The following is a 13,463-nucleotide window of genomic DNA, read 5'->3' on the forward strand; positions in this document are numbered from 1 at the left end:
GACCTAAGGATTTAAAAAAGGAAAGTGCAAAAAGGGCTTCCAGGAACTTACTGAGACACAGAATTAGGACCGAGGGTATCAGCCACTCTAGGACAGAGGGGCCCCAACAGAGGTGTACTCTTACTGTCAGTCCAGGGTGTTTCAGGTAGGGATCACCTGATAAGATGTTGCTCTTCTCACTTCTTGGGCTTTTAGTGAGAAGAATGTTTGAATACAGGGGACTCACAGCACATTAGGTGAGTGTAGGATGAGTCCCAAGGCCAGTTAAGACTTACATAAGGTCGAGGCTTGAGGGGCCTGACCACCACAAAATAGATGGGCCGTGGAGTGTCTAGCCCCACTGTCAGCACCGATGAGCCTGGCTATGTTGATTATATGAGATTTCTCATCCCTTCCTTCTCAGTTGTCTTGGGGAGGAATGACCTTTTTCTGGCAGGGGTGGCATTAGGTAGCAGAAGGTGTGGACAGAGACCCAACAAGTGGCCAAAATAAAGGCACTAAGCGAGGGCTGATACAATCATCCATCCCAGAAGTTAGGGCCTGTGTGTAAGTTAACTTTAGCCCACTTTCCCTCCTGGGAGGCCTTGTGCAAAGCTGTTAGGCAGAGACATTGCCACATTTCCTGTTCTCAGAGAGATGAAGGTTAGGGTACGAATGTGACATAGGATCCCAGGACCTTTTGTAAGTTAAAAGAAGGGCCCAAAGTGAGGCTTATGGGGATACCACTCCATAACAGATTGTCTCAAAAGAGCTCTATTTTGCTGTCACCCTTTGGAAACTCTGGATGTGACATTCCCTTAGTTTCTCCTCAAGGGTCAGAGATGTGACTCTTTGGTGTGAGGAAACAACATCGGGTCGGCAGAGAGGAGGAGCCTCACACATTGGCAAGTTCCAAGGTGTAGACCTTACTTGAGCAAAGGGCTGTTAACTCTCTAGAGTATAGATCAGAACCCATGATACCTCCTGACTCTATAGTCATTCCCTGGGAAGTCCCAAACAAGGATGTCTGGACATCTCGCCAGATCTCTTCATGTACTGGAGTCCTAGGGAGATGGCAGTCTTGTCTGAAGGTGACGGGTTCAAATCAGCAGCGGATAGAGTAACCAGGTAGTACAGAAGTCTGTATGGAGACACAGAGTAAGGGCTGAATGGAATCCACCCTACAACATAGGGTCATCAAAGAGCCCCTGTACTCTTATCAGCCCAGGGAATTCTAGTCAGAGATCACGTGACAAGATCGGTCTCTTCCTTCTTGGGGTTTCAGACAAGTGAGGTCCTTGGTATATGTGCCTACATCATATACATCATAGGAGGTCAGCAGAGGAAGGAGTCTAAGGCCTGTCATGGATTAAGGTGGGATCCTGAGTGAGACTGAAGTGATCCACTCACCCTAGTACAGAGGGAGGTCCACAATTTCTAGCTTCTGCTGTAATACCAGAGAAGCCCTAGTAGCAGTGAATAGACAGTGTCCTTCCTTCCTTCCTTCCTTCCTTCCTTCCTTCCTTCCTTCCTTCCTTCCTTCCTTCCTTCCTTCCTTCCTTCCTTCTTGTGTGACTCAGGAAAATAAGGCTTTCTTATCTGCAGAGGGATTGGCATTATTTTGCAGAGTGGACAGGCCTGTGATACCACCAGTAGCCAAGGCAAGGACTCTGAAGGAAAACTGAAGGACCACCAACCCCTGTAGATTGGGGATCACAGAGTATAGCCCTGCTGTATTGTCAGAGCTGAGAGGCTATGGGCAAGGTGTCAGGTGGACTTAACCTTTACCTTGTCCACATATCAGGAGGTAGAGAATTTGCTCTGAGGGGACAGTGTTACATCAGCAGAAGAGATCTAGGACATTATTGCATTCAAAGTAAGACAAGTAAATGAGAACTGGGGGGACCACTGACACCAGTTGTGATAGTATTCAGAGTGTAGCTCCTGCTGTCAGCCCAGGGAAAACCTGCACTCTTCCTCCTGAGTTGTCTTAGGAGATGGGACTTTGGACTTAGGAGGACAGCCTCGTATTAGCATGGGTGAAATGATCCGTGTCCTATCTAATGCCAAGGTAATGAACCTAAGTGAGGACTGATAGGACCACACTCCTTGGAACAGTAACGGTGCTGTAGTGCCCACCACAACTGCCTAGTGTGATCCCTGAGAATTCTCAGCCTGGTTGGCTGCCTGGACCCTGAGGAGCATTCACATTTCCTCCATCATGTTTTGCAGGACAGAGCAACCAGGGGGTCAGGAGACCTGTGAGGCCCTATAGCACTGTTGTCAGGAGAAGTTCATTCGAGGCAGCTTTGATCAAACCCTCATTGTTGAGTTTACCAGTTAAGCCCACTCGTACCTGCCTTCTTTCCCTTAGGTGGTGATTCCCCATCGCCCATTCTGTTCTCCACACTCCTGCCAATTGCCACCCACAACCGTCAACATGCCGCAGCATCAGAAGACTCCACAATGCCCACAGGATCAGTGCCTTCAGACCCTCAGTAAGACCCAGGGTCTGGAGGTGGCACAGGTCTCCAGGGCTCTGGAGGAGACCCATCTCTCCTCCCGTCCTCTAATGCCTGGCAATTCGAAGGAGCCTCTTGAGGCAGCTGCATCCAGCCCTCCTGAGGATGCTCAGAGTTTCTACGCATCTTCCGTTGCCATCACGGCCACCTCATCCAACAAATCAGATGAGGTCTCCATGAGCCAAGAGGAAGAGGATAGTCCAGACACCTCACAGGCTGTGCCAGACCCCAAGAATGTGCCCATAGATGCTCTAGATGAGGATGTGGCTATGTTGGTCAGTTTCCTGCTGTTCAAGTATCAAATGAAAGAGCCAGTAACAAAGGCAGATATGTTGAAGATTGTCACCAACAAGTGTGAAGTCCACTTTCCTGAGATCTTCCTGAGAGCCTCTGAGCGCATGGAGATGATCTTTGGCCTTGATCTAGTGGAAGTGGATCCCACCAACCACCGCTATGGCCTCTTCATCAAATTGGGCCTCACCTATGATGGGATGCTGCATGGCGAAGAAGGCATTCCCAAGACCGGCATCCTGATACTTGTCCTGGGCGTGATCTTCATGAAGGGCAACCATGCCACCGAAGATGAGGTCTGGGAAGTTCTGAATTTGACAGGAATGTATTCTAGTAGGAAGCACTTCATCTTCGGAGAGCCCAGGAAGCTCATCACCAAAGATTTTGTGAAAGAAAAATACCTGGAGTACCGCCAGGTGGCCAACACTGATCCTGCACAATTTGAATTCCTGTGGGGCCCAAGAGCCCACGCAGAAACCACCAAGATGAAGGTCCTGGAGTTTGTCGCCAAGGTTCATGGGACTGACCCAAGCTCTTTCCCACCTCAGTATGAGGAGGCTTTGCAAGATGAAGAAGAGAGAGCCAGAGCCAGTATTTCAGGCAGGGCTGTCTCTCCTTCCGTGGCCACTGCAAGTTCCAGTGCCAAGGCTAGCAGCTTCTCCCACACCTAGGGGAGTCGGGGGTGGTTTCTTCATGCATTGATGGAAGAGGCAGTTAGTGTTTGTAGAATTTAGGTCTGAGGTGTGGCTGAAAGGAAGACGGTGTATAACCCTATGTGTTCTTATTTTATATGATTAGCTTGAAATTTTAGTCTTACTTTTTGAGGTATTTGTTATTCAAATATTGTTTCTTTTTATATAGGCTTAGTTACCTTTAAAATAGTCAATTTTAAGAATGATATTGGTCACAAATTTAATGCTATAATGAGATTTACTAATAAAAGCTTTGTTGTTTTGTAAAGCAAACTGAAACTATCCATCTTACTTTGTTATCTGGAATAAGATAAGATGCCATTGTTATAGGCATTTCCTTGCAAATGTGAAAGAATTCTACTTTAAGATGGTTGAGATGAATAGAGAAAAAGAAAATCTAAAAGAAATGGAAATCTTGGCTTTCTTATCCCTTTTACCTCTTGTTCTCTAAACTGAAGTGATAAGTACATGGATTTGCTTGGCTCTTTCAAGAATGTAAAAGAAATAAATACTAGTAAGTTAGACCTTAAGCTCACTGGGTCATTTCTTCCCCAGTCCTTTACTGAGCACCTGCTCTTTGGGAAGCACAGCACTAGTATTGGAAATTTTAGGAGTAATGACTCTGGACCAGGAGATGACATTTTAACATATATGAGCAATAATCCTTTAAAGACAACGGAGGGAATCTTCTATCCCTAAAAGACAAGTAAAATGACTAGGTATAGGTGAATGTTCCAGTGAGACTGTTAGTGTGGCAATGCAGTTAGGCATGGTAGTCTGAGGCTGTGAGAAACTTTTAAGTCCTTCAGTGGGGGTTAATTTCACATTAAACTGGGTCATAACGCCAGATGAGGCTGAGAGCATCATGAGCACTGAGAAGACTGTCAGGTGGTGTGTCTCACAGTTGAAATCTAAAGATCTGTAGTGCTAAACTGCTGCTACTTTTGGATCATGAGTAAATAAGAAATTCTCATCTAGAACAGGAATGGAAAGTGACCTGCACTCTTATTCGAGTGCAATTGAACACATTTGCAAACTAGGTCTTTTAATATACATCATCTCTAAGGCATTTCTGAGAAATATAGGTGATAATCCCTTGAGATTTGTCGCCCAGAAGCCATAGAGCTGGCAGTCTTCCATGGCCTAAGAGAGCCACTTTATTCATAGGAAAATTCATTTAAGCTGTCTTCAGTGTAATTTGGCAAACAATATGCAGGGACTAAATTTTTGGTAGTGGTGAAATGAATGAAAAAGTGAGGAGAGTGTTGATGGATGGATAGCTGGGAAGGAGGTAAGGAGTTGATCTCTGGCACAAATTTTACATCATTTGAATTATATCCAGCTGGGAATGACATTCCCACATCCATTAAAGAACATAAATTCTGAGGGGAAATTTTTACAAAGCTTAATTTCTATAAGACATTTTTGTTTGATTTGATATATTATGTCCTATAGCATTTTATACATTCTGAGAAAGCCTATATTTAGAAAATACGTGCTCATAAACACAGGCATACACAACTGAGGGTGGTAGAATTTGGGATTGACACAATCCTAGCAGTAACTCTTATTCATTAAAGCTCTAAGGAATGCCAGGCTCTGTGCCATGTGCTTTATCTACTACATACACATTCCGGAAGTCCTAGAAGACAGGACTTATCAAACCAGAATCACAGTTGAAGATCCTCAGGCTCAGAGAGCTTGTGATTAATCTGATTTCACATGTCTGTGACAGAGCTGCCATTAGATCTCTTCTCTGGGTTCATCTAAAACCCACTGTGTTCCTCTCTTCCCAACCTGAGTCAGACTTTATCTCTTAATTGATCTCTCTTCTCACTACACCGTAATGCCTCAGATATAGAAAGAAGAATGTAAGAGCCAGGAACTTAAAGCAGGTATGAAAAAATAAAGTTGAAACAAGAAACTCAATTTGGGGATTGTGGGCCTCATTTATGTAGAATCTTCTTCATAAGCTCCAGGGATCCTTGAGAGCAGAACCTACTAGGGCTGGCATTTTTATCAGTTCCTGGTCTCTCTGTAATACAGTGCCCTTCCCGTGGTCTTCTCCAGTGAGCCCTCTTGTCCAAACTGGAACCTGACCTTCTGGTCAGCTCTTCAGTCCTCCTCTGAAAGCTGCACCTTCTCCCAGTGGACCAAGCAGAGTAAACTTCAACTGCTCCCCAACCCCCAGCTTAGAACATTTCAGCTCCATGGTGGTTCAGTTCCTCACCTGTACCCCTGTGATGGCAACATCTTGTTTCACATAAAAGGTAACCTGACATTGAAATTTAGACCTGGTCACACACTAGGTGTCTCAACATTCTCAAGATGTTTTCCCAAAGAGCTGACGAATCTAGTCTGATTTGTTGTGTTTGGGGCATATAACTGAAGTTGCAGAGGTTTTGAAACCACCTTTATATTTGCAAGTAGAATTTTAGTTTTGTTTTTTTTTTTTTGAGACTGGCCACTGAACACACACACCTATGAGCTTACCTATGTGGTTAATAAAAGCTTCTCTCATAAGTGATAGTTGAAAAGAGATTGTTGGGGTACAGGGTAGGCTGCCCCCAAATATACCTTAATGGCATATTGACTATGTTGAATTCAAGTTACTTAAGAAACAAGCAAAGCTTGAGGGACACTTTGATCCACCTCTCTGTCTTTCTGAAAGCAGAAAATAAATTTCTCATGTGAAAGGTACACTCCTTGCATCTGGAGGTAAAAGCACATCCTCAATGCCAGAGATAGGGAACTTCAGGCCAAGGAGCCTACATAAACATCGTTACTTCTTTAATTTTCAACCGAAAGCTTAGAAACTCTGATAAGTTTCTTCACTAATTAAGCACCCAAAGCCCAAGATTCTTTGTCCTGAAAATTCCTCCCACATGTATTGTTTCTGTGTCTAAAAAGTAAACAAAATATTAGAACATAAAAGCTGCCTTGCTACTTCTTAAGTCCCATTTCTATGAGACCTCAGTGCACATGAATTAAAGTTGTTACTTTTCCTACTGTTAATCTGTTTTGTGTTCATTTTATTATTAGTCTGGCCACTAGAACTCAAGAAGCATAGAGCAGGAAATTTCCCCCTCCCCCAAAAGATCAAAAACTGGAAATCACTGCAAAGCAAGCATCTATTGAGGATTAATGTCTTTAAAGCCTTGGAGTCTTTCCAGGAGGTGACAGATTATTTATTGACCGGCATACTGTCTTTGGTTAGCAGAGATAAAAATAATTCAGTGTCTTTTTACTGCCTCTTGTTTAACTACCTAACCCAAAAGAAATCCTGGTTTTTCTGTGCCTATTGACACCAGTACAAGTCTTCAGGCATGTTCAGTCATTAAGAAGTTGGTAAAAATTCACAGATTTTGACCAGTCACCAAATGGAAAAGGAAAATTCTCATGCTATTAAGAGTTTAGAAGTTATGGTTTAGGGCAGTGCAGAAAGTTACTACTGAGTCAAGAAGGCAAAATCTTCCTTCTGATATTTTACAGGATCCTTTCAAAAATTTGATATGCACCTTTGTTTGGGAGCAAATGTCACACAGTAAGTAGGACAAAATGTTGAAGAATTACAAGGAAATTTGGCCCCTTCGGAAACTCTACCAGGAAATAAGGATGGCAGTTGTAATAAATACAGTCTCTTGAGCACCGACTATGCAATAGTTTATGGGGGAGACAGAGATTACATCCACATCTGGTCATTGTCTCCTTTCTAGGATTATGGGAAGACTACATTATCAAGTGCACTTGTAGTTAGATCACTTGACTAGCCCTTGCCACTCACTGATCTGTGAGCAGAAGAAATATTTGTCATTTTCAGGCCAAAGCATTTGCTGCTCCATTTATCTCCTTTCATATTTTCTCTTGTATTCATCAGTAGACATAGAAATCATGTGTTTATAGGGTGGACCTACAGGAAGTACATAGCCTGGAGCCCTGTGTTACCTGTTAGTACAGAATGTCTGCCAATGCACGTAGAGAAATAAACTTTGATTGTATTAAGCTGCTTGTATTTCAGGTTGTCTAAATATCATTTAGCAGTCACTTTCTGGCTAAAACTCAGCTACTTGTTCTGGTGTTAGGGTTATTTAAATATTTTAATCACTAAGGTAACTGTACACATATTCTTCTTGCAAGAAATTCTAACAGTACTGAGGAATTGCAGTGATCTACCTTTGAAACTCAAAAATTCTTCCCCTTCCTCAAAGGTGAATACAAGTAATCTGGTATATAGAATTGTAAAGCTAATTGTAGGGGTTTTTTCCATTTCACATGCATGTGAAAAATATTCTTTCAATTCTTTCAGTATTCTAAACTGATGTATATTCGTATTTTAGACATATTTTTCATCTCTTCAGTTTCACTTTGGGTCTTTATATATCTCCTTCATCACTAACCAGTTTAATCTGTCTTCTTGTTTCTTGAAATACAGTTATAATAACTTTTTGATATCCTTATCTGCTCTTTCTATTATCTGTATCATTTCTAGTTCAATTTTGATTGATTAAATTTCTCCTGGTAGTTGATTATATGTATCTATTTCTTTGCATGCCTGGTAATATTAGATTGGATATCAGGCATTGTGAAATTGTGATTTTACCTTGTTCACACTTATGCAGAATAAAAACCTCTCTTTATTTCAGTGCATCAGTATTCTCAAGCTCTTTTCTGTAATGCCATGAAGTTACTTAGAAACAAAATAATCTTTTTGGTCCCTGCTTTTAAGCTTTATTAATTGGGACCAGAGCAGCATTAACTATGGCTTACCTCACCTCACTACTTAAACAGAACACTACTGAGTACTCACGCTGATCCCCATTAATGATATGGCTTATCACTCTAACAGGAAGTATTCCCAGCCCTGTGTGGGCTCCACAGTTCTTTCTCTGTGCAGCTGTCTTCTCTCTACTATTTCTTATAAACTCTAGCTGCCCAAGCTTCCCCAGACTCTCAGCTTCATCTCAACTCACAGAGTCTATAGGCTCCACGTGGGTCCAGGCAGTAAGCTTGGGAAATTACAGGCTCACACCATTTTTCTCTCTCAGTGATCACTGTCTTTTATGGTCTAATGTCCAACATATTGAACATTGTTATCATAATTTAGCTGTTTTTTAATTGTTTCAGGTAAGTGGATAAATCTAGTCGCAATGGCTACATCTTCACCAGAATCAGAAGTTTTATGAGTCATAAGCAAATGCTAGATTATTAAAGCATGCACATGCTCAAAATAACAAAATAACATTTCAAATACGTTAAAATGAAAATTAGGATTGAAAGATTGAGGCAAACTCACAAACACATATACTTATACAATTTTGTCCCTTTGAGAAGTTTATGCAAATGGAATTGTACAGTAGATAAGGTTGAGTTTCAACATTGGCTTTTTGTTTTCACTCAGCATTATTTCTTGAGATTGATCCCAGTTGTAACATGTACACTTGTCTCTTCTTCATTACTGTGGTGTAGTATCCCATGGCATGGATCTTTTATTCCTCATTGAAGGTCATTTAGTTTGCTTCAGGTTTTTGGCTGTTACAAATAAAGCTGCTGTAAACATTGAGATGCATTTGTGTGTGTGGGGGTGTGTAAAAGTTTTCATTTCTCTATTAAAATATGCAGTAGGAACCTGTTCAGCATAAGTGCAAGCTAACTTTATTAGAAACTTCTGATTGGTTATCTAGAGATGTTACAGACCCTGTCAGGCCTCAACAATCGTTCTCCTCCCTGGTGTCATTTCAGCCAATAGAACAAGACTGAGTTAAGTTCAGAAACAAGGGAAGCTTTATTCTTTGATGAAAGAATGGGGAGGTATAAGCTCACGCTCCAGAGTACACCCTCTCCCGGACAGGCCAGGCCATGAGTGGGGATGCTTTATAGGGATCTCATCAGTTAGGGAGCAGGTGGAGATCTCGTGGCGCAGGCGCAGCTGTGTTCGAGATCACAGTGCCGGGCCCAGTATCTCAGCAGAAGGCTTCCGCCGTCTTGGATCATGGTGTCACACACAGATACCTCGTACTAGGAGCTATGGTCTGAAATGCCGGGTGTGAGGCCTCTGCACATGACACCATATGAGCAACTGACAGTAGGTGAAGCACAAAGGGAAAAAAAAAAAAGGTTAGACTTTATTACCCACATTCCATTTCTGTTTCTCAGAAATTGTTAACAGCCTTTGCTAGTGACAAGTCCCTTCTCTGCCTTTTGTCCTGCTCCTGATTTTTGAGGGGTGCTGAAGGGCACAGGTCTGTCTTCTGTGACTGCTTTCTGCTGAGTGTAGGCATCGTCATAACTGTGGGTAGAGGACTGGAACTTCTCCCAGCTTCCTTTAGATGTGTTTTATGGTCACCAGGCTTTGGCCCTGACTATTCATATCCCTGAGCAACCCCCATTTATCTAACCTTTGGGCGAAAATTTCAGATAGGTGGCCCAAATATTAGCCAGAGAATAATGGTCAAATGTCAAATTTTTCCTACAAATGAAGATATCGAGGTCTTTTGCCTGTAGGCAAAAGCGTGCCCTGATGTCAAGGCTCACTGCCGTAGCCTGAATATTCCTGGTCATATTTTGGTTGTTTTTCAGAAGAGAAACTTCAGGTTGGAGAGAGATTCACATGAGTAGTCAAGGGGATTGTTGCTCCAGGTTGTCTCTCCAGAGGCTGGGGTTTGAGGCCCTCTTCACTTGTCTCTCTACTTCCCCAAACAGTTGCGGTCTCCAGGCTAAGTGCAAGGTTTATTTTATGCCCAAGGCACTCATTATCTCCTTTGTCACTTGAGACACATGCTGAACCGATACTGCTTTGCTGAGTTATCCTGGGAGCCCAAATGTGGGGATTATTTCACTTAGTAATGCCGTGACCACTTCAGCAGGGGTTTCAGTTTTAGCAACACCCAGATAAAGTGTCTACTAGCACCAAGAGATACCTGAAATTGCCTGGGACTCTCGGCCTGACAGTGAAATCAGTCTGTCAGTCTTCTCAAGGATATGTCCGTCTGGTCTGAATAGGTCTTTTCTCGGGGGCCTGGTGTTGGGATTTGATCATTGTGCAAATGGACATGTCTCAACTATCCCACCAACTATACTTTTCATGCCAGGAGTTACCATGGCCTCAACTAACCGGTTGTATAGGGCTTCCCTCCCACAGTCAGTTCCTTGATGAGCCTCACTGATGGCTTGACAAGCCGCAATTTGGGGAAAGAAGTATAGTCCATGTTCATTAAGTAGCCACCCATGGCCTCCTAGATCTCTGTTGAAGCCCCATTTTAGGGCTTTGTCTAAATCTTCCTTTGTGTAGTTTGGGGAATAATCGGATGGTCTGGCCTTAGAGGTAGGAGGGGTAGTTGCCAAGTTACTGGTTCTAGGGCCACCCTTTTGGCAGTTGTATCTGCCTTCTTGTTTCCCTTTATTACCTCTGCATCCCCCTTTTGGTGACCTCTCCAATCAATCCCTGCCACCTTTTATGAAAGCTGTACTACTTCTCAGAACTTCAGTATGCTTAAGCCGTGTTTCACCTCTTATTTACCAGTAGGCATACTTCTTTGCTTCCAAATAGCAGTCAATTTACAATGTTGTGTAAATTTCTGGTGTACAGCATAGTGATTTGTGTGTGTGTATATATATATATATATATATTCTTTTTCATATTCTTTTTCATTATAGACCATTACAAGGTACTGAATATAGTTCCCTATGCTATACAATACGACCTTGTTGTCTATTTTATGTAAAGTAGTTAGTATCTGCAAATCTCGAACTCTCAATTTATACCTTCCCACGCCGTGTCCCCCCTGGTAACCATAAGTTTGTTTACTATGTCTATGAGTCTCTTTCTGTTTTGTAAATAAGTTCATTTGTTTCATTTCTTTAGATTCCACATATAAGTGATATCATATGGTATTTGTCTTTCTCTGTCTGACTTCATTTAGAATGACATTCTGCAGGGACATCCATGTTGCTGCAAATGGCATTATGTTGTTGTTTTTTATGGCTGAATAATACTCCATTGTATAATTATACCACAACCTCTTTATCCAGTCATCTGTCAATGAACATTTAGGTTGTTTCCACGTCTTGGCTGTTGTAAGTAGTGCTGTTATGCAATGTTCACAGCAGACCTTGAGATTTATTCCTGGGAGGTCGACTTACTCTGTCAGGGAAGGTTTGTCCTCAGCCATCAACATCATCATCATGTGCCCTTTGTCTAAGGGGACACCATTCTCCAGTTTGTCTCCCATTGGGTGGGTAGTAGCCCCCAATTATGTAAGATATCTCTTCCTAGCAGGGGTATGAGGCATTTGGGGACACACAGGAAGGAATGGGTGTGTGTCCTCCAATCTACATTCTAATGGCTCATGAGACTATGAGCCCATTCTTGGGTCTTCCCTGATACCCATAATTTTACAACTCTTGTGACCTAGTTTGCCTGATCCAGTGTTCAGGACTGAGTAAGTGGAATGGGTGTTGGCTGAGAATTTGACCGACTTTCCCTTGTGTTCATTGTCACCTGGGGATCCTCAGTGTTCATTGGAGTGTTAGCTTAGGAACCCCATGGCTCCATCATTCTTCATCTGTTGGACCATCTGCCTTTGAGTGTAGTGGCCGGGATCTGGATTTCTGTCCCCCTTCAGGGGCAGCAGGGACATTAGCTCTTTCGTGTCCCTCTTGTTTACATACGGTGTAGTGATGGGGTCCTAGTTTCTTTCACTTTCTATCCCTCAATGCAGGCCAGCGGTCACTTACCAGAGTCAAGAATCTTTGTGGGTGATTAGTCCAGATTCCTATGTCGACCAATTGACATTGGAGAGCAATAGCCAGTAGGTGCACTTGCTTCCAGGCCATTTTATCCTCTGACTTTTCTTCCTCTATATCTAAGTTACTAAATACCTGGTAGGCAACCTCAACTAGACTAGAGGTGGGGGTGTCTGATTCTATTTCCAGTTTCTGAAGTTTATGCCTAATGTTGGGAGCACTTTGGGAAATGAAACACAGCCTAAGGATTGCATCCGTTCCAATGACTCAGGATCAGTGGTAGTATACATTCAGAGGCATTCCCTGAGGCTCTAGGGATGCTGAAGTGTTTTCTGTTGGGTGTATTCTCAGATGGTGTACCTCAACATTGAGAGATAAAAGCCTGGAGTGGGAATTTCTAGCAGTTACTTTGAGATCATGAATAAAGGCAGGAACAGATGATGTACTGTGCTTTTGTCTCAGCACAACTGAACACATTGCACACCTAAATGTTTTACTTACATGATCTCCAAGGAGTTTTTGAGAAATAAGTGTGATAGTCCCATAAGATGATATATGCAGAGGACACTGGGCTGTCACTGTATATAGAGCTTGGAGAGAAGGAGTCCACCACATTCATGAAACATTTTAATTAGGTTATCTTGAATATATGTTGGCAAATCTAATCAGGGTCTAGATTTTTTTGGTGAGAATAAAATGAATAAAAACAAGGTGGTTTGTGTAGCAGGGAGGGAAGGAGGTAGTCCTTGGTATAAATTCTACAATCTTTGAGTTTCATCCAATTGGGGTGACACCTTCACACCTAAATTAAATAACAGACTATTTGAAGGGGAAAATTTACTAATTTTTACTTGCCAAGCAACATACTTACCTGATTTGACATTCCATATCCTACAGCAATTCATGCTGTCTGATAATCCTTGAGAAATTTTTTAATTAAAAAAATAGGTAAAGGTGGTTGCATTGGTGGTCAAAATAATCAGAATAATAACTCCCATTCATAAAGATTTAAGATAAACCAAGCACTGTGCCAGCTGTTTTATGTACGTTACACACATTCTAGTAGACCTTTGACATAGTGGTTACTGGACTCACTTCATAGATGAAGAAACTGAGGATTACAGAGCTTGGGATATGCCTGAACGCACAGAGTAGTCTGTGACAGTACTGGGACTAAACCCCTGATCCAATCTGGTCTAGACCCCGTACTGTTCCACTCCTCCCAGCTAGAGGCAGA

At 42.4% G+C, this 13,463-nt stretch overlaps 1 protein-coding gene across 1 annotated transcript; it reads left to right on the forward strand.

Annotated features, from left to right (window-relative positions):
• The first annotated feature begins 2,345 nt into the window (after nt 1–2,345).
• On the forward strand, nt 2,346–3,956 carry LOC105081267 (melanoma-associated antigen B16). Its single transcript, XM_010970415.3, has one exon. It carries the CDS (start codon nt 2,420–2,422, stop codon nt 3,461–3,463), a length of 1,044 nt encoding a protein of 347 aa, XP_010968717.1. The 5' UTR covers nt 2,346–2,419; the 3' UTR covers nt 3,464–3,956.
• The last annotated feature ends 9,507 nt before the right edge of the window (nt 3,957–13,463 follow it).

Source organism: Camelus bactrianus, chromosome X (assembly GCF_048773025.1).
Source record: "Camelus bactrianus isolate YW-2024 breed Bactrian camel chromosome X, ASM4877302v1, whole genome shotgun sequence".
NCBI lineage: Eukaryota > Metazoa > Chordata > Mammalia > Artiodactyla > Camelidae > Camelus > Camelus bactrianus.

What these genes read in the sequence shown, in the direction of transcription:
- LOC105081267 (XM_010970415.3), top strand. Translation starts at nt 2,420, where the DNA reads ATGCCGCAGCATCAGAAGACTCCACAATGCCCACAGGATCAGTGCCTT.